The sequence below is a fragment of the Anomaloglossus baeobatrachus genome, chromosome 6 (assembly GCF_048569485.1).
Source record: "Anomaloglossus baeobatrachus isolate aAnoBae1 chromosome 6, aAnoBae1.hap1, whole genome shotgun sequence".
NCBI classification, from domain to species: domain Eukaryota; kingdom Metazoa; phylum Chordata; class Amphibia; order Anura; family Aromobatidae; genus Anomaloglossus; species Anomaloglossus baeobatrachus.
The window spans coordinates 76,043,692-76,065,356 of record NC_134358.1 but is presented as its reverse complement, the minus strand read 5'-3'; the positions used below and the strand labels follow the sequence as shown (position 1 = coordinate 76,065,356).

Genomic DNA, 21,665 nt, shown 5'->3' with positions numbered 1-21,665 from the left:
GCGAAGAGAGGGGGCGGGACTTGCTTGAGGAGCGTGATCTGAAGGGCCATAGAGATCTACAGGGGAGGAGACACACTGCAGTGGGGAGTGTCCCTCCCCTTGCAGAACGGCCGCCGGGCGGAGCCGAGCCTGTCCCTCTGCATGAGTGACATGCGAGGGTAGTGAAACCGAAAGTAGGCCTCCGGCGAAGCCGGGGCCTAAATTTGAGCGGTGCGGCCGGCGCGCAGGCACCATCGGCGCGGTTTTCAGGCGACAGCCAGAGAACCCACCGGAAATGTCATAAAAACACATCAGCACACTCTCCCACAACAATAAAGTACAGGGACCCCCAATATATAAACGTCTCAGGTACTTAGCTTGCTGAGACGCCGGGTTCCAAGTCCCTGGGGATGAGTGCTCCGGTCCAGCAGGGTCCTGAAGGGCTGCGGATGGAGACTGGTCTCCTGCTAAGCATGGAGACCGTGCTGGCTCCCACTTCAAGCGAGAGCCCAGGAGGGATGGTGAAGGAGCGCGGCATGTAAGGCTCCAGCCTTGGAATCAACCTTAACAACACCGCTGACACAGTGGGGTGAGAAGGGACATGCCGGGAGTCCAGACTTGGACCCGCTTTTCTTCAAACTCTTTCCAAAAATCAAAAATCAGATGAGAATGCATGTGTGGATGTATGCCTCCTGAACACAAAGCGATAAACTGGCTAGATCTGGTTCTCCAGGGGGTGTATAAGCTCAGAGGGAGGAGTTACACTTTTAAGTGTAGTACTTTGTATGTCCTCCGGAGGCAGAAGCTAAACACCCATGGTCTGGGTCTCCCATAGGAACGATAAAGAAAAATGAAGCGAACAGTACCATGATATTTTAGGGTTCTTACCTCCCTCCATAAACTGAAGCCAATCAAAGCAGGGACAACAGCACTTAACAATAAGGCCTATGGGGAAAAGCAAAATAAAGAACATCTTTACAGTGTCTATATCATAACTGGCTCAATCGATTAGGCAGATTAGAACAGCCCTGGTCATTTAAGGGCTGTTGCGGTGTCCATAAAATCAGCTCATAGTGTTGCTGATCGAGATCTTCAGGACCCGTCAGCAGCCATTAGATTCTATAGAGAGCTGCGGTGTTCTGCCATATACACCAGTAACATCCCACCACTGCTAGAAGTAATAACTGAGGGGCCGAGAGTCAGACCCCCACCATCTTCTATTGATAGCTCAATAGTGGACCTGCGTATTAAATGTTAGGGCTAATTAGTGTATACAGAGCTCCCTATAATCTCAGATGCATACACCGGATACAAGTATGGCAATTACCGTAGGTGCTACTTATGATTTGCCAATAGTGAGTAGAGCAGATCCAGTTACATAGCAAAGGTAACGCTTCATCCTCACCAGCACAACTGGATTTACAGCTCTCAGACGAATCCACCTGAAGACTGTTAGCCAAAGTGCAGGAGAACAGACACCAGAAGCAGCAAGGACGCAGACGTAAGGAGTCCACAGGTACTTCAGTCTAAAGCAAAAGAAAATCACATCTCAATGTGAGTTGTACACAACATTCAGCCCATAGCCTAGGAGATTTTGAAGTTTCTTACCCCTCAAAGTTCATGGCAAATAGACCAAGGATCAGACTTTGGAAGACATGATAGTTGACACCAAGCCTCTCCCCAATCCTGCAGTCCTCAGATGTAGAATGGACCAGATTGGCACTAAACAAAAGCACAAAAGTAGCCCACAACTTTTAATCTTTAAGATTTACAGGCCTTAGTGGTAACTGAAGGCTGTAGTTAATGGGGGTATTCCAATTGTATAGCGTGGTCATGATAACATGTCAGCTTACTTTTTTTTGGGGGGGGTGGTGTAGAGGGGGGGGGGGGGGGGGGAGGTGAGCGAATGATACCTACTAATCCTTAGAATAAAAGGGGCTGCAGTGCTCACCCCGATGCTTTATTCCTAGGGATGGGGAGCTCCACATGTTGAGCAACTGATGATATCATGTCCTGCTGTGTGATCACTCCTGATTATGGGAGGGAACTTTTAGGCTGTGTGCGCACGTTGCGGTCTATTCCGCAGCGTGTAAGTCACTGCATGTGAGTCTCAGAACGCCGCCGAAAAGCTGCGTTGAGACGCATTGTTACTGCAGAATTCCTGCTGAATTCATGCGTTCTGGATGCTTCCAAAACGCACATTTTTTTGACAGTGCGGTCCCACTCGGCTCTGCAGCATCCCCATAGACTTTCAGCAGAGCCAAGTGGGACCGCACGGTCAACAAGAGCATGGCTGGCTGCGAGACAGAGCCGTGCGATCAGAATGAACTTCACCCAAATTCATTGTGATCGCGCGGCTCTGTGCATGTGCCGTGGCTTGATTTGCGGTCACACATGAAGGACTCACCTGTGATCGCAAATTCCCCGAGTGACTGCAGTGAGCCGCGCGATCAGCTGTGCTTTCACTCAGGTTAAATGCGGCCACAGATTCAGTCCTCCACCTGAGAGCGGTGGCCACGAGTAACATCAGTGACAGCACAGCTGATCGCGCGACTCACTTCACTTGCTGCATGGAGCTCACAGGAGCGGCAGTGTTCTGTCGCTCCTGTCAGCTTCCGATGTAGCAAAGCTGAAAATGTTGTGGGACCTTGCGTAAATTACGTCGGACCTGGAGGTGTTTTAGGGGTTAATAAAGTGGTGAAAGAGGGTGTTTTTTTGACTCATTACAAAAAGGATTTTTTTAGATGTGTGTGTGTGTGTGTGTGTGTGTGTGTGTATTTTTTTTAACTTACAGGTTAATCATGGAAGGTCTCTCAGGGAGACACCTGCCATGATTAACCTAGGACTTAGCGGAAGCTATGGGCTGCTGCCATTAACTCCTTATTACCCAGTTTGCCACCGCACCAGGGCAATTCGGGATGAGCCACTTAGAGTCCCGGGACTGTCGCATCTAATGGATGCGGCAATTCTGGGCAGCCGCTGGCTGATACTGTTAGGGTAGGGGGCTCCCCTATAACGTGGAGCTCCCCATCCTGAGAATACCAGCCTTCAGCCATGTGGCTTTACCCTGGCTGGTATCAAAATTGGGAGGGGGGGGGGCGCGGAGGTCAGCCGCACTTATTTGTTTTTACTGCTCGATAGACACGCCCACCAGCGGCTGTGATTGTTGCAGTGAGGCAGTCACTCAGCATGGGGGTATGTCTGACTACAACCAATCATAGGCGCCGGTGGGGCGGGGGAAGCAGGGAATACGAGATGGATTAATGAGCGGCCGGCATTTTCAAGAGGAGAAGAGAAGCCGCCACAGTGTGAACGCCATGCAGAGCAGCGCCGGTGATCGTGAATCGGTGAGTATGCGAGAGGGGGTAGGAGGGAGAGACCGACATGGACAGAGACCGAAAGATCTGCGTTTGTTATGTAAAAAAAAAATATGCGTATCGCAACAAAAATGCAGTGCAAACGCACTGCTTTGTCCATCTTGGCAGCGTTCTACACCCATTGATATCAATGAGTTGTAGAAAAACGCTACCAAAATGCTAAAGATTTGACATGCTGCTTTTCTAAACGCAGAGTTTGTCAAAAAATTGACAATCAAAACGCTGCGTTTAAAAAAGCATTGTGCACACGGATTTTGCATGATTCTCATCGATTTTGCAGGGGAACCAGAACGCATGCAGTTTGACAATGTGACGCTGCAGCTTAAAACGTGTCAGAAACTGAAAAAAAATAAAATCATCATGCAACGTGCGCACATGCCCTTAAGGATATGTGACATCCCTGCAGGGGGGAAAACAAACACACACACACACACACACAAATCTGTTAACTCTGCCAGGCAGGTGGGTTTTCAGGACTCATCTGCTACCACTAACGTCTGAGGCATCAGCAGTAAAGAGGGGACTGGGACATATTCCCTTAAACAGTCCAAGCTGCCTGCGGCAGGACCCAGACACCAGGAGGACCTCCAAGTGCTACACGCCAGAGAGGACCCACATACACCAGAGTGCAAAAGGTGAAGAGTGGCACTGTCGGGGGCGGGGAGGACGCCACTGCGCTGCGCTCGCTAACGCTCGGGTCTGGCGCTGCTGCTGCTCGGTGGCTCGAGCAGTGGGCCGGATCCGGGGACTCGAGCGGCACTCCTCGCCCGTGAGTGAAAAGGGTGGTTGATTTGGGGGATTTAGTCCGTGACAACACCCACGGGTCGTGGTGAAGGTGGGCACCACCGCTGCTGGTGACTGGGATCCTGGGAGCGATGGTAGGGAGCAGCTGGGATGTTGTTTTCCCCCTCAGTGGGTAGTGGGGGGGAGTGGGGGGGGGGGGGGGGGGTTGGGGGGGGGGGGTCGGTGGTCCCGGGGCCCGGTGGTGTGACGGGGAGGCAGGGTTGGTGAGGTGCAGGGTTGCAGGGACAGCGCGGCGCGGTGCCTGATGGCACGGGTGTACTCACTCAGCAAGAGATGCACAAAGTCCTCGGGAAACCAAACGGCTGGATGGACGGGTCCCGCAGCCGGCTGCAGTGTCTCTCCTCGGACAGGTGATGGCGGCTGTCTTTCCCTGCACCTTTGTGTACTTGTTTGACTACGATGGATCCCCAACGGTAGTCCGCTCCCCGGTGTATGGGTGCCGGAGGAGCCCGTTTGCCCGCAGGCGCTGGCCCTTGGGTCTCTAGCCTTAGGCGGTAGTTGTTACCCTCACGGTGTGGGCGGTTGCCTTCTATCGGGACTTTTGCTGTTAGGAAACCCCTGGGGTTCCTGTCACACTCTGATTTGACCATTGTCGGCGTCTCCAAGCCTGGTCGGGGTCAGATGGCCCTGCCTGTGTGTGCTGGCTTCACTTCGCTCCCCGGTCGGTATCGGCGGGCAGTCGCCCGTCCCTACGGTTCTGCATTGCTCCACCACTCCTGCAGACGGCCACCACCGTCTGCCAACCTTGCTGTCAGTGCCTGGGCCATGAACCCAGACACCCTAGTGTTTACTCCTCTCACTTCAACCTCCTAGACTGTTCTGTTACTTTTCCCGCCTCCAGGACTGTGAACTCCTCGGTGGGCGAGGCCAACCGCTTGGCTCCACCGCACCTGGTGTGGACATCAGACCCTGGAGGGAGGCAACAAGGATTTTGGGTTTGGCTAATGTTACTGTCTAGTGGCGGGTGGGGTGTTTGTGTGTTATCTGGTGACGACCTGGCTAGGCCAGGGCGCCACAGCACCAGGTTGGCTGGCAAAGTCATCAGGGACACGGACGCACCTGGGATGCAGCACGTCCCCAGGGTGTGAAGCGAGTAAGTAAAGAATCAATCTGCACTGTCTGGACTGCTTCATTGCGCTGCGACTCCACATTAACCCTTTACCCACCCCTGGAGAAAAGCCCTGCTTGCAGAGGGCTCGACAATCCACGCTGCCCCCATCTATCATCCCCAGTGGGAACCCGCAGCGGCGGCCCTGCCATCCCAGGCCGCAAACTGCGAGTGGCGTAGTCGGACTTTATTTTTAAATTAAAACTGTTAACTGGTGCCCCCCGGGAACGGGACTCCACGAGCCACAGACCGCCTGGATCCGAGCAGCTGGGCTTCCCCAGGGCGCGACAGATGCAAGTGATGAAATACCAGTAATATGCCATAACCTGATTGCTGCTGGACCAATATAAAAAAAAAACAAAAATAAAAAAACAAACACCAACCAACAAAACTACTCACCGATTTTTAAACAGTCCCAGGCACATGGAGACCAGGCATATAATTGAGACCAGGATGTAAAATGGTAGAAGTGAAGACTGTGTGAGCCTTGAGAGGCAGTCCTGAGAAAGTGGCTGAAATGATTCTTGACATAACAGCCAGTTCACTGTGAAGTCCCTGCTCAAAAAAAAAAAAATACAAAAAAACAAATAAAAATAAATAATTTCTATACAATTTGTTACATTGGATGATTTTTTTTGACTATTGCATAAACTTACTTGTTCGTTTTTAGTCCAAGTTTAACTTCCACAGACTTCAGGATTTGATCGTCGTCTTTTTGAGTAACTAGAATCTGAAAAACAAATTTACAGTTGACACCTGACTGCAGGAGACAGTCCATGGGCTGTGGTTAATTTTGCAGCTTTTTTTTTTTATATAAAAAAGGATGGTAAATTAGAAAATATGAGCCAAATCCAAGAAACCCTTCCACACTACTTACCCCTATTAAGAAGTGAGTGGCTAAGGAAAGGGTAAACGTTAGACAAAAATAAATCATCGTCATCACTTTGGGTTGGAAGGTCCCCGGTCTCACGGTGGCCTGAGAAAAGCAAATAAATATTTATGAAGAGAGAAATCTAAAAATTTATAGAATCTCATTTGTGCACAGGAGCAGCGAGTTCATGACTTGCATTCTGCATTGACCTCATTCTGTACATTGTGGCCGGCAGCACCAGCTAATATACAAGGTCACAGTGATTTCAGTAATCTAAATCACAGTGAAAAGGTGCAGCACAGACATCTCATGTCTATTCCAGGCATAAAAAAAAAATAAAAAAAAAATAAAATAAAATAAAGAAGGGCATTTTGTTACTTACCGTAAATTCCTTTTCTTCTAGCTCTTATTGGGAGACCCAGACGATTGGGTGTATAGCACTGCCTCCGGAGGCCACACAAAGCAATTACACTAAAAAGTGTAAGGCCCCTCCCCTTCTGGCTATACACCCCCAGTGGGATCACTGGCTCACCAGTTTTAGTGCAAAAGCAAGAAGGAGGAAAGCCAATAACTGGTTTAAACAAATTCACTCCGAGTAACATCGGAGAACTGAAAACCGTTCAACATGAACAACATGTGTACCCGCAAACAAACCAAAAAATCCCGAAGGACAACAGGGCGGGTGCTGGGTCTTCCAATAAGAGCTAGAAGAAAAGGAATTTACGGTAAGTAACAAAATTCCCTTCTTCGGCGCTCTATTGGGAGACCCAGACGATTGGGACGTCCAAAAGCTGTCCCTGGGTGGGTAAAGAAATACCTCATGTTAGAGCTGCAAGACAGCCCTCCCCTACGGGGAGGCAACTGCCGCCTGCAGGACTCTTCTACCTAGGCTGGCGTCCGCCGAAGCATAGGTATGCACCTGATAATGTTTGGTGAAAGTGTGCAGACTCGACCAGGTAGCTGCCTGGCACACCTGTTGAGCCGTAGCCTGGTGTCGTAATGCCCAGGATGCACCCACGGCTCTGGTAGAATGGGCCTTCAGCCCTGATGGAACCGGAAGCCCAGCAGAACGGTAGGCTTCAAGAATTGGTTCTTTGATCCATCGAGCCAGGGTGGCCTTAGAAGCCTGCGACCCTTTGCGCTTACCAGCGACAAGGACAAAGAGTGCATCCGAACGGCGCAAGGGCGCCGTGCGGGAAATGTAGATTCTGAGTGCTCTCACCAGATCTAACAAATGTAAATCCTTCTCATACCGATGAACTGCATGAGGACAAAACGAAGGCAAAGAGATATCCTGATTAAGATGAAAAGAGGATACCACCTTCGGGAGAAACTCCTGAATGGGGCGCAACACTACCTTGTCCTGGTGGAAGACCAGGAAGGGAGCCTTGGATGATAGTGCTGCCAGCTCAGACACTCTCCGAAGAGATGTGATCGCTACCAGAAAAGCCACTTTCTGTGATAGTCTAGAAAGTGAAACCTCCCTCAGAGGCTCGAAGGGCGGCTTCTGGAGGGCAACTAGTACCCTGTTCAGATCCCATGGATCTAACGGCCGCTTGTACGGGGGTACGATATGGCAAACCCCCTGTAGGAACGTGCGCACCTTAGGAAGGCGTGCCAAACGCCTCTGAAAAAAGACGGATAGCGCCGAGACCTGACCTTTAAGGGAGCCGAGCGACAAACCTTTTTCTAACCCAGATTGCAGGAAAGAAAGAAAGGTAGGCAATGCAAATGGCCAGGGAGACACTCCCTGAGCAGAGCACCAGGATAAGAATATCCTCCACGTTCTGTGGTAGATCTTAGCGGACGTGGGCTTCCTAGCCTGTCTCATGGTGGCAACGACCCCTTGGGACAATCCTGAAGACGCTAGGATCCAGGACTCAATGGCCACACAGTCAGGTTCAGGGCCGCAGAATTCCGATGGAAAAACGGCCCTTGGGACAGTAAGTCTGGTCGGTCTGGTAGTGCCCACGGTTGGCCGACCGTGAGCTGCCACAGATCCGGGTACCACGCCCTCCTCGGCCAGTCTGGGGCGACAAGTATGACGCGGCTGCAATCGGATCTGATCTTGCGTAGCACTCTGGGCAAGAGTGCCAGAGGTGGAAACACATAAGGGAGCCGGAACTGCGACCAATCTTGCACTAGGGCGTCTGCCGCCAGCGCTCTTTGATCGCGAGACCGTGCCATGAAGGTTGGGACCTTGTTGTTGTGCCGTGACGCCATTAGGTCGACGTCCGGCACCCCCCAGCGGTGACAGATTTCCTGAAACGTCTGGGTGAAGGGACCATTCCCCTGCGTCCATGCCCTGGCGACTGAGGAAGTCTGCTTCCCAGTTTTCTACTCCGGGGATGTGAACTGCGGATATGGTGGAGGCTGTGGCTTCCACCCACATCAGAATCCGCCGGACTTCCTGGAAGGCTTGCCGACTGCGTGTCCCCCCTTGGTGGTTGATGTATGCCACCGCTGTGGAGTTGTCCGACTGAATTCGGATCTGCCTTCCTTCCAGCCACTGCTGGAAGGCTAGTAGGGCAAGATACACTGCTCTGATTTCCAGAACATTGATCTGAAGGGTGGACTCCTGCTGGGTCCACGTACCCTGAGCCCTGTGGTGGAGAAAAACTGCTCCCCACCCTGACAGACTCGCGTCTGTCGTGACCACCGCCCAGGATGGGGGTAGGAAGGATCTTCCCTGTGATAATGAGGTGGGAAGAAGCCACCACTGCAGAGAGTCCTTGGCCGTCTGGGAAAGGGAGACTTTCCGGTCTAGGGATGTTGACTTCCCGTCCCATTGGCGGAGAATGTCCCATTGAAGTGGGCGCAGATGAAACTGCGCAAACGGAACCGCTTCCATTGCCGCCACCATCTTCCCGAGGAAGTGCATGAGGCGTCTTAAGGAGTGCGACTGACTCTGAAGGAGAGCCTGCACCCCAGTCTGTAGTGACCTCTGCTTGTCCAGCGGAAGCTTCACTATCGCTGAGAGAGTATGAAACTCCATGCCAAGATACGTTAGTGATTGGGTCGGTGACAGATTTGACTTTGAGAAGTTGATGATCCACCCGAACGTCTGGAGAGTCTCCAGTGCAACAGCCAAGCTGAGGTGGCATGCCTCTTGAGAGGGTGCCTTGACCAGTAGATCGTCCAAGTAAGGGATCACAGAGTGTCCCTGAGAGTGCAAGACTGCTACCACTGCCGCCATGATCTTGGTGAACACCCGTGGGGCTGTCGCTAGACCAAATGGCAGAGCTACGAACTGAAGATGGTCGTCTCCTATCACGAAGCGTAGAAAGCGTTGGTGCTCTGTAGCAATCGGCACGTGGAGATAAGCATCCTTGATGTCTATTGATGCTAGGAAATCTCCTTGAGACATTGAGGCAATGACTGAGCGGAGGGATTCCATCCGGAACCGCCTGGCGTTCACATGCTTGTTGAGCAGTTTTAGGTCCAGAACAGGACGGAATGAGCCGTCCTTTTTTGGCACCACAAAGAGATTGGAGTAAAAACCTTGACCTCGTTCCTGAAGAGGAACAGGGACCACCACTCCTTCTGCTCTTAGAGAATGCACCGCCTGCAGAAGGGCATCTGCTCGGTCGGGATGTGGGGAAGTTCTGAAGAACCGAGGCGGAGGACGAGAACTGAACTCTATCCTGTACCCGTGAGACAAAATGTCTGTTACCCACCGGTCTTTGACCTGTGGCAGCCAAATGTCGCAAAAGCGGGAGAGCCTGCCACCGACCGAAGATGCGGAGGGAGGCGGCCGAAAGTCATGAGGCAGCCGCCTTGGAAGCGGTACCTCCGGTTGCTTTCTTGGGGCGTGAGTGAGCCCGCCAGGAATCAGAGCTCCTTTGCTCTTTCTGAGTCCCTTTGGACGAGGAGAATTGGGGCTTGCCCGAGCCTCGAAAGGACCGAAACTTTGACTGCCACTTCCTCTGTGGAGGTTTGCTTGATCTGGGCTGGGGTAAGGAGGAGTCCTTACCTTTGGACTGTTTGATGATTTCCGCCAATTGCTCACCAAACAGTCTGTCTCCAGATAATGGCAAGCTGGTTAAACATTTTTTAGAAGCAGAATCTGCTTTCCATTCCTTTAACCACAAGGCTCTGCGCAAAACTACAGAGTTAGCAGATGCTATTGAGGTACGGCTCGTAGAGTCCAGTACCGCATTGATAGCGTAGGTCGCAAACGCAGACATTTGCGTAGTTAGGGACGCCACTTGCGGCACTGCTGGACGTATGAGAGAGTCCACCTGTGCCAGACCAGCGGAAATAGCTTGAAGCGCCCACACGGCCGCGAATGCTGGAGCAAACGACGCGCCGATAGCTTCATAGACAGATTTCAACCAAAGGTCCATCTGTCTGTCATTGGCATCCTTAAGTGAAGCCCCATCCTCCACTGCAACTATGGATCTAGCTGCAAGCCTGGATATTGGAGGGTCCACTTTTGGACACTGGGTCCAGCGTTTGACCACGTCAGGGGGAAAAGGATACCGTGTATCCTTAAGGCGTTTAGAAAAACGCTTGTCCGGATAAGTATTATGTTTCTGGATGGATTCTCTGAAGTCAGAGTGGTCCAGAAAAGTACTCAATTTACGCTTGGGATACAGGAAATGGAATTTCTCCTGCTGTGCAGCTGCCTCCTCTGCAGAAGGGGCTGGGGGAGAAATATCCAACAGCCTATTGATGGCCGCTATAAGGTCATTTACCATGGCGTCACCATCTGGCGTATCCAAATTGAGTGCGGCGTCAGGACAAGATTCCTGATCACCCACCTCTGAACCCTCATATAGGGACCCTTCTCGCTGAGACCCTGATCCACGTGATGACGTGGAGGGTCTCTCCCAGCGAGCTCGCTTAGGCGGACTGGGACTGTCATCGGAGTCAGAGCCCTCAGCCTGTGATGCCTGGGACCCCCTTGAAGTACGGATTAGTTCCAACTGAGGGGGACCGGGGAACATAGACACAGCAGTGTCTATGGTCTGAGCAACTGGCCTGGACTGCAAGGTCTCCAGGATTTTTGTCATAGTCACAGACATTTTATCAGCAAAGACTGCAAATTCTGTCCCCGTCACCGGGGCAGGGTTCACAGGCGTCTCTGCCTGGGCTACCACCACAGTAGGCTCTGGCTGACGAAGTGCCACTGGGACTGAACATTGCACACAATGAGAGTCGTTGGAGCCTGCTGGTAGATGAGCCCCACATGCTGTACAAGCAGTGAGGACAGCCCGTGCCTTGGCACCCTTGCGTTTTGCGGATGACATGCTGTTGTCTCCTCAAAGCAATCTAGGGTGTACAGCCAAGAAGCGACTTTACAGTGCAGTATTAAATATATCTAGACACAGCAGTGTATGTACAGCGAAAAATATAACACTGTGGCACTAGTGGGGCTGCACGTATGTGCTGCTTACCGCCCGCTGAGCGCGGGTGTGTGGTCGCCAGAAACCCGTAGCCTGGGTCCCCCAGAGCCTGCGTGCGTTCTCCAGCCAGACTGCATGTGTATAATGGCTGCCGGCGTCCTGGGAAGCTGCAAGGCTGGGGGCGGGCCTAGGGCGTGCACAGAGAAAAAGCGCGAAGCCTGTGTCCTACTGTGCTCAGTGAGAGGGCTGGAGCATGTAAATCGTGCCCCAGCCCTCGGCGCTGCCGATTGAATAACGTCTCTCCCCTACCCTGATTGACAGGGTGGGGGGCGTTAACGAAGCGGAGCTAGGCCGCAGAAAGCCGGGGACTAAAGTTAGAAGCGCCGCCGCCGTAAAAGCGCGGTCGGCGCGACCCCGGCGCACTACAAGTCGCAGCTGCGCCATCGCTCCAGGGGCGGTCGGCGCGGCGATCCACACACAAAGTCCCCCAGTAATCTGCGGGGACTATAAGCCCAGCGCACAGCGCTACAGTCCCCGGCGAACTAGCACACCCAGCAAGCCTGGGGTGCGCGTGGCCTGCCATACGGGGACACAGAGTACCTGAAAGTTGCAGGGCCTTGTCCCTGAACGGCACTCCCGCTCCACATCCAGCAGGTTCTATGGGTCTGTGGATGGAGCCCGGCCTCAGGGCTTGGTGGCCGGAAAGATCCCACTTCCTCAGAGCCCCTCAGGGGGATGGGGAAGGAAAACAGCATGTGGGCTCCAGCCGCCGTACCAGCAATAGGTACCTCAACCTTACAAACCACAAGTGGGGTGAGAAGGGAGCATGCTGGGGGCCCTAGTATGGGCCCTCTTTTCTTCCATCCGACATAGTCAGCAGCTACTGCTGACTAAACAGTGGAGCTATGCGTGGATGTCTGACCTCCTTCGCACAAAGCAGAAAACTGGTGAGCCAGTGATCCCACTGGGGGTGTATAGCCAGAAGGGGAGGGGCCTTACACTTTTTAGTGTAATTGCTTTGTGTGGCCTCCGGAGGCAGTGCTATACACCCAATCGTCTGGGTCTCCCAATAGAGCGCCGAAGAAAATATAATAATATAATAACCTAGATGTGAGTTCTGTGCCCAGGATTGTGCAGTCTTCCCTAGCTCTCATGTATCAGCACAACTGCATTCCTGGAATAAAGGGGGCTTTACACGCAGCGACATAACTAGCGATGTCGCTCGTGAAAGCACCCGCCCCCGTCGTTTGTGCGTCACAGGCAAAATCGCTGCTCAATGTCGCTAACACTTGTCACACGGACTTACCTTCCTAGCGACGTCACTGTGGGTGGCGAACAACCCCTTTGTTAAGTCGGAGGTTCGTGCGCCGTCACAGCGGCCGACCAATAGAAGCGGAGGGACGGAGACCAGCCGCATTAACGACAAGCCCACCTCGTTGCCGGAGGACGCAGGTAAGCCGTTAGTCGTTCCCCGGGGTGTCACACGTAGCGATGTGTGCTGCCTCAGAAACAAACAACCTGCGTCCACAACAACCAATGAGATTTTGAAAATAAACGACGTGTCAATGATCAGGTGAGTATTTTTGATCGTTAACACTCGCTCGGAGCTGTTACACGCAACGCCGTCGCCAACGACGCCGGATGTGCGTCACGAATTCCGTGACCCCGACGACATATCGTTAGATATGTCGTTGCGTGTAAAGCCCCCTTAACTTCTACAAACCATGAGACAGGTCCTCTGACACTGCTGGTCTCTGGTCCTCCACTCTTTACATGATACAAACTAAAGCATACCCTGTAAATAATCCAGAATCCAGACATTGCTGCATCCTGGATGTGTTTAATGGCCAATTGCCTCAAGTTTTCAGTGTTTATCAACTTTGTTGTTTAATTTTTATATAATATATATATAATATAATATATAATATATATATAAGTATGTTGTTTCAAGGAGATCTAGCAGTAACGTAGCTTTAAGTTAAAAAATTCTTAATAGGTTACCTGCAGCTTTGTAGCAAGCATGGAGGCCAACACAAGGCTTAGCAGAGGGGAGATCAGCAGCTTTGAATTTAGAAACTGAAATAAATAGCCAGAAGATACCGAGGCCAAGTACATTAGATTTATTTCATACATCTGCAAGACAAAAAAAAAAAAAAAAAAATAATCATAATAATAATAATAATAATAATAATAATAATAATAATAATAATAATAATAATAATAATATGGACAAACTAATACTTAGTTATTAATGAACAATAAAAAAAAAAAAAAGCAACAGATTAGAATTCTAGTAGCATGTGAATGGCAACTCAATATAATAATGCATAAAAGGGAAATTGTGAAAGAAGCCCTAAAAAGCATGTATTACAAAAGGATTACATCCCCTGTGACAAAGTGGGACAAACGTTTACCCCATAATAAAGTGCCAGTGCAGATGCTGTATCAAGGGTCCTGTAGAAATTGGGGGGGGGGAGCTCCGACGCGTTTCGCAAGAGTCCCCATGAGGAAGCGCTCTTGCGAAACATGTCGGGGCTTCCCCCCCCCCCCCCTTTCTACAGGACCCTTGATAAAGTGCCAGTGCGGATGCTGTATTATGGGTAAGCGTTCGCTGCACTTTATGTCGCAGGGGATGTAATCCTTTTGTAATACATGCTTTTTAGGGCTTCTTTCACAATTAAATCCCTGTAATCTATTACCTATGTAACTTTGGGACTGCCCTATATTTACTATATGGTGTTGAGGTCCTAGTATGGGATACCTCTGACTCTCCTGTATTTCCAAGCCACTGTTGTGTTTTATCAACTCACCTCCTATGACACTGCCCCCATCTGTATTTCTGTGATTAAAATAAAAATTTATATATACACTATGGGTGCACCTTTCATGTCATTCTTACTATGTATGGTCATATTAAACTCAGTTTTTCTTTTTTATACATAATTGTTAGTTCATGCAATGCTTTCAGAATGAGAAGGGGAGGGGGAGAGCTGTCTAGGGCTATCTATCAGCTAGTCACTCCCCACAAGTTAGTGTTCAACTAAATATATATGTTTTATATGAGAAGGTATCCATCTGGCATGAAGTGTATGAGAGGCCTCTGATCATATTTTAAAGGGAATGGTTTCTGCGTTTCGAAAGGCCATGAAGCTGGTTGGGCTGCGCCCCCCGAGATGCCAGCCTAAACCCACCTGGGAGATGAGTTGGTTTGCATACTCCCTCTTCACCATTGAGCACTACCATAATTGTTTCCTTATGCAGGCTTTGTGGTTTCCACAAATATGGTGACCTCAACCAGCCTATTAGGCTATGTGTGCACGTGTGTGCTCTGCACCGCACCAAAAGCTGCGTTCTGAAGCGCATGGTGCCGGCGAGAATGTGCGCTCTGCCTGCAGCTCCTGCCATAGACAGAGCAGGGGCTGCCGGCAAAGCGCACGGAAGTAGTGACATGTCACTTCTTAGAACGCAGCGATTCGGGCAGCAGCCAAAGCGCTGCGTTCTAATATGCCACGTGCGCACGGCCCCTGCACAATCTCCATAGATTGTGCAGGGGACGCAGGACGCATGCAGTTACGCTGCGCTACAAAGCGCAGCGTAACTGCATGAATTACGCACACGTGAGCACATAGCCTAAGCTGGTTTGACACCTTCAAGAGGGGGATGAAGGTCTGTCAGTGTTCACACAACACTTACGTTACAAGACATTAAATATTTACCTTGTCTTTATTGATGAGAGCAAGTCCATCCAGCAGACACAAGGTAAGGGCTTGTACAAAAAGCAGGTAATGGCTGTACTCCCACATCATTATTAACGTATAGGAGGCGGCACAAGCAACTGAGAATCCGAACCTCTGAAAAGATCAAATTTAGTCATTAGGGATGAGGTGGCGTCATTTAGGATCATTATCTGAATGTCCCGCTCACTTACCTCTACTTTAATGTTACGGTTGTGCCGTATGAATCCGGTGAGCCCCGCTACTTGAACTGCAAAACAGGGGAGCGCCCAATTCTCCCGCAGTGGAATAGAGTCCGCTATCCGTGTGGTATCTGTCCTGCATTACACACCAAGCAGACGTGCAATTAGGAGGGAATGTGTTATCAGAACCAATTCAACAACCTCCCCCTCCCAAATGGATGGCCCTATGCAAAGTGTTTTGTTAGGCAAGGTTTTAAATTATGGGAGGTGTTGCAAGTGAAGAAGCAAGTCTGGCATTATGGCAGGACTGTTTTTGCACAGAATAGAGTTAACCCAACCCCCACAGGTCACTAGGGCTTAGGCCCTGTGCATACTAGAAAATGGAATTTTCTTAAGAAAATTCCACAGGGTCTGAAAGATTACTGCACCTGCGGGAGGGGAACACCCCTCCAAAATCCGCATGCAGTATGTTGTGTATTTGTTGCGGAATTGCCGCAGGTTGTTCCCTGCGGGATTTCACAGTTCTCCCCGCTCCTGCTGTCCGTGGTGCTGAAGTCTCCGGGCCGTGCTTTTGTCCCGCGCGGCTGCCTCCAGCGCTCTGCTGTTTGCAGGTCAGCTGTGAACTGCATATGCATGAGCTGGCCTGGAAGCAGGAGAGCAGTGTCCGGAGGCAGCCTCGCAGGAGAAGGTGAATATAAGATCAGCAGTGACTTCAGTCAGCTGATGTGCAGTGACCGCTGGCGTCCTCCACCTGTCACTGCAAAGCACATCAGTGAAGTCACCGCTGATCTCGGCGGCTCACTTCACTAGCGTCCTGACCCTCACAGTGAGCAGTCATGGTCTATGGCGCTCACTGAGTGCCAGATGCAACAGAGCTGGAAGCGTCGTGGGACATCTTGTGGATTACGTTGGACCTGGAGGGCTGTTCTTAGGGGGTTAATAAAGTGGTGAAAGAGGGGGCTTTTTTTGTCTTATTTCAAATAAAGGATTTTTGGGGTGTTTGTGCTTATTTACTTTCACTTACAGTTTAGTGATGAGGGGGGTGTCATATAGACACCTGCCGTCACTAAACTAGGACTTAATGGCAGCAGCCCATAGCTGCCACTAACTCCTTCATTACCCAGATTGCCACTGTATCATGGCAACTGGAAGAGGCAGGAAAAGTTTGGGACTGTCTCATCTAATGGATGCGGCATTTCCGGGTGGCTGCTGGCTGATATTTTTAGGCTGGGGGGGCTCCCCATAAACGTGGGGCTCCCCTTCCTAAGAATAGCAGCCCCCAGACCGCACGCCATTTTTTAAAATTATTTATTTAATTTACTGTACGCTATAGACCCGCCCACTGGCGGCTGTGATTGGTTGCACCGAGAGTTGTCACTCAGCGTGGGGGTGTCTGCCTGCAACCAATCACAGCCACCGGTGAGCAGGGAAGGAGTGAATATACGTAATTACTTACCGGTAATGTGTTTTTTCTGAACCCATGACGGCACCACGAGAGAGGGGATCCGCCCTTCAAGGACAGGAAACCTCCAGAATAAAAAGGAGCGGCACCTCTCCCCGCATCAGTTGATTACGAGAGAATTACAGAGAGGAAGACCTAGGGAGGGACAACAGTTTGCAGAACCCGCCTCCCAAAGGTGATGTCGGTGAACGACAAATCAAGGCGATCGTGATTAAAGAAGGTGGACGGAGAAGACCAGGTTGCCGCCTTACATATCTGCTCAATGGAGACCTCCGATCTCTCTGCCCAGGAAGATGCCATCGCTCGCGTGGAGTGCGCCTTCAAACCAGGAGGCACGTCTGCTCCCCCGGCCGTGTAGGCAACAGAGATTGCATCCCTGATCCACCGTGCCAAGGTGGATTTAGAAGCCTTAAGCCCCTTTCTACAACCCTGGAAGACTACAAACAGACTTATCCCTCCTCCCTTCCGAGGTGACCAGCAGATACCGTTGAAGACAACGCCTAACATCCAGGCAGTGCCATCCCATCTCCTCTGGAGTAGAAGGGTTGGCATAAAAAGAGGGAAGCACCATTTCTTGTGATCTATGGAAGTGGGAATGCACCTTTGGCAAATAGGCAGGGTCAGTTCGTAAAACTACTCGGTCATCAAAAAACTGGGTATACGGAGGAGAAATGGATAAGGCCTGAAGGTCACTAACCCTACGGGCAGAAGTGAGGGCGACCAGGAGAATCGTCTTAAGGGACAGATGCTTGAGAGAGATAGAATCTAAGGGCTCAAACGGTGGCAGTGTTAAAGCTGAAAGTACTAAGTTAAGGTCCCAGGACGGTAGTGGCATGGTTCCCCGAGGCTTAGCCCTAGCACAGGACCTAATAAACCTAGATACCCAGGGATCTCCGGCCAGGGTATGGTTATACAAGGCGCTCAGTGCGGAGATTTGCACCTTAAGGGTACTAACTGAGAGACCCAGTTCCCAACCCCTCTGTAGAAATTCCAGGACAACCGGGACAGAGGGTGGCTTAGCAGGATCCGCACCCGTAGATGTCAGGAATTTTGCCCAAATGCGCCCATAAATGCGAGTAGTGACAGGCTTTCTGCACTGCATCAAGGTGGAGATCAGGCCCTGAGAAAATCCCTTAGTGCCTAATAGCGACCGCTCAAGAGCCACGCCGTCAGATGTAACCTGGTGTGCTGTGGGTGGAAGGCTGAACCCTGGGATAGGAGATCCGGTAGGTCCGGGAGAACCCACGGATCGGTGACTGACAGATGCATCAGCCAATAAAACCAAGGCCTCTTCGGCCAAAAGGGTGCTATGAGAATCACGACTGCTTGATCCTCCCGTATCTTTCTGAGCACTGCAGGGAGGAGGATGAGTGGAGGGAAGGCATATGCGAGGCGGAAGTCCCACTTGAGCAACAGCGCGTCCACCGAGTGGGGATGATCCCTTGGATCCAGGGAACAGAATCGGGGGACCTTCCTGTTGGTCCGAGTTGCAAAGAGGTCTCTCGGGAACCCCCCACAACCTCGTTATCCTGTTGAAAACGGACTGATTTAGAGACCATTCGCCCTGGTGAAACTGGGTGCGACTGAGAAAGTCTGCCAAATCGTTCTCCTTCCCTCGGATGTGCACTGCCGACAGGGAACCCAGATGAGCCTCTGCCTGAGACATGATCCGGCTTGCGACGGACATGGTGTCTGGAGTGAGTACCCCCCTGGTGGTTGAGATATGCTACCGTCGCTTGGTTGTCCGACAGAACTTTCACATGTCGACCCCGTAACAACGGCAGGAAACGACCTAACGCCTTTTCCACTGCCAGCAATTCCCTTGTATTCGAGGAATTTTGAGCTTCTTCTCCAGACCATCGTCCCTGAATGAAATGAGCGTCCAGATGTGCCCCCCAACCGTAGAGACTGGCGTCGGTGGTTACCACCACGGGCTCTGGCGCCCTCCAAGGCACCCCTCTGCCCAAGTGGACCGGATCTAGCCACCAATAGAGGGACTGCAATGTGCGATGTTTGAGAATGATGAGTCTGTCCAGATGGTCCCCGTAAGTGGCCTGATGCCGTAAGATATTCCACTGAAGGACCCTGGTGTGTGCCTGAGCCCATCTGACGGCCGGGATGGCCGCAGTCAGGGAGCCCAGGAGAGACATACGCCGGTGCCTCAGAGTCCGGTCTATCTGGGTCCGGAGGGCTTCCACTTTGGAAGGAGGCAACCGACAAAGTTGAGTGTTGGAGTCCCAAGTGAGTCCCAGAAATAGCTGAACCTTGGATGGGATTAATCTGGACTTTTCCTTGTTGATCAACCAGCCCAACTCCCGCAGGGAAGCTTGCACCTGCCGGAGAAGAGCCGCACAATGGAGAGCTGAGGCGCCCACAATCAAGAAGTCGTCCAGATAAGGAATCAGAAGGACCTCTCTGACGCAGATATGCTGACATTTCTGCTATTATCTTTGTAAAAATTCTCGGGGCGATGGCCAGACCGAAGGGGAGGGCTTTGTCTTGGAAATGGCAGACCCGACCGTCCATGGGGAGGGCTATCCTGAGGAAGCATTGGAAGAGAGAGTGGATTGGGACATGATAATATGCATCGCGCAAGTCTATGACAGCCATGTGACAGTGGGGATACAGATATTTCACTATGGACCGCACGGACTCCATCTTGAAGCTGTCTATTTGAAGGAACCGGTTGAGGGCTTTCAGGTTGATGATTGTGCAATAGGAACCGTCGGGCTTCCCTACCAGAAAGAGGGTGGAATAGAATCCCTCTCCTTGTTCCCTTGTGGGGACTTCCACTAGAACCCTCTTGAAGAGGAGGTGACGGACCTCTGCTTCCAAAGCCAGCTGTTCCTCCGGGGAACGACGCAGAGAGGTAACCACGAACCGGGGAGGAGGAGGCCGAAGGAAGGTGAACCGGAGGCCGGAGCGTATAAGGGCCCGTATCCATGCACTGGAGGAAATCCTTTCCCAAGCCGGAAGGAACTGAGAGAGCCTCCCTCCGACCTGGGAAAGCGAGTCACTTGGACGACTTATTCTGATCTTTTGAGGGGCCCTTGAACATGAACCCCTTCCCCTGAGTCTTTCTATCGGACCAGGAATTCCGATCCAGTGGTCGGGTGGGGCGGCGAACTGGCTTCCTCCGAAAGGACCGCCGGGAAGAAGGGAACGATGGAAAGGGAAAGCCGCCCTTCTTGTCGCTAGCTTTTTCCAGGATGTCATCCAGTACTGGCCCGAACAGAAATTCACCTTGACAAGGGATATTGCAGAGTTTAGACTTAGTTTGCAGATCCCCCGGCCAGCATTTCAGCCAGAGAGCCCTTCTAGCCGCATTGGAGAGGGATGCTGACTTTGCAGCCAACTTAGTGGAGTCCGCCGAGGCGTCCGCAAGGAAGGCCGCCGCCCCCCGCAACTTGGAGGGAGGAAGCAATCTCCTCCTCCCGGACATCTCCTTTGCCACCCACAATATGGCGCTCCTATCCTGGAAGCGCCACATCACCAGCCGCCACGAGGACGCACCGCAGGGATCGCAGCAGCCGTCCCCCGTAACCCGGCCGGATGCCGGCACGCGCTGACAAGACGCTGGTAAGGAGAGGGGAGGGGGGAGGTGGGAGCAGGGAGGGAAGGAGCCCGTGCGCAGACATAACCCCCGTGGGTACGCTGCGACGGGAGAGCCCTGCGGACAGGTTTGGTAGATCAACTTACCTGCCCCGCAGGCTCCTGGCGCTCCTATCGGGCGCGCTGTACGCACTCCGGACCCCCATGGGTCCGTTGCGGCAGCTCCATAGCACCTCGGCCGACCGCAGCAGGACCCGTGCCGCTGCCAGAGCCGGCCGACCGGGCGCCGGACTTGAATCTTCGGCCCCTCAGGACCTTCGTGGATCTAGTGGATCTGGAGGCTCCCTGTTCAAGGACAGGAAACCAACTGATGCGGGGAGAGGTGCCGCCCCTTTTTATTCTGGAGGTTTCCTGTCCTTGAAGGGCGGATCCCCTCTCTCGTGGTGCCGTCATGGGTGCTAGAAAAAAAAAGATTGAATAATGAGCTGGTTTTGGAAGATGAAAGAGCCGCCGCAGGAGCAGTGGGACAGCCGCCCGGTCATCGGTGAGTATGAAGCGCTTGTTCCTACCCCTTTGGGCCAGATTCTGTTCCCCATAAACTTTATATGGGTAGCAGCATCTGGCCAGACCCAGAGTCAGCGGGTGATTAATCTGCCAGCCCTCGAAACCGCAGGGACCTGCGGAAAAGAAGTGACATGCAATTGTTTTTGCTGCGGGAATCCCGCAGCAAAACAGGCAGCTGTCAAAATCCGCAAAGTGCGCACAGCATTTTTTTTTCCCATAGGATTTGCTGGTGAATCACTGCAGAGATGTTATGAACATTTTCTGCAGCGAAACATGCAGCAAATCCGCGGCAAAAAAAAAAAACAAAAAAAACACAAAACGTCAAGTGCAAATGTCGCGGGCGGGGAGGAGGGTGTCAGCACACCGCGCTCACCCCTTCTGCTTGGGTCCGGCAGCTGCTCAGTGGTGGCTCGAGCTGTGGGCCGGATCCCAGGGTTTCTCGAGCGACACTCCTCGCCCGTGAGTGAAAGGGGATTTGTGGTTGGGTGTGGGGGATTGTTATAGTTCGTGACGCCACCCACGGTTGTGGTGATTTCACCACCGCTGCTCAATTCGGGGGTCCCGGGGATGGTGATGCGGAGCAGCCAGGTGTTGTGTTGCCCCTCCGTGGGTAGGGGTTGGTGATCCCGGGGCCCGGGGGTGGAGAAGGAGGTGCGGGGCCTGGTGGGCGCAGGGACGCGGGGG

General features: G+C 52.0%; 1 protein-coding gene across 1 annotated transcript in view; it reads right to left on the bottom strand.

The window, feature by feature from the left end:
• Positions 1-21,665, bottom strand: part of LOC142243820 (putative C-mannosyltransferase DPY19L4) — a 62,647-nt gene that overhangs the window by 12,744 nt on the left and 28,238 nt on the right. Inside the window, exons 4-12 of the mRNA XM_075316024.1 lie at positions 15,416-15,544; positions 15,204-15,338; positions 13,489-13,620; positions 6,146-6,244; positions 5,925-5,998; positions 5,668-5,823; positions 1,588-1,701; positions 1,385-1,505; positions 868-924 (exon numbers count right to left, since the gene is read on the bottom strand). Coding sequence (XP_075172139.1) covers positions 868-924; positions 1,385-1,505; positions 1,588-1,701; positions 5,668-5,823; positions 5,925-5,998; positions 6,146-6,244; positions 13,489-13,620; positions 15,204-15,338; positions 15,416-15,544 — 1,017 coding nt within the window. The remainder of the gene's footprint in view (positions 1-867; positions 925-1,384; positions 1,506-1,587; positions 1,702-5,667; positions 5,824-5,924; positions 5,999-6,145; positions 6,245-13,488; positions 13,621-15,203; positions 15,339-15,415; positions 15,545-21,665) is intronic.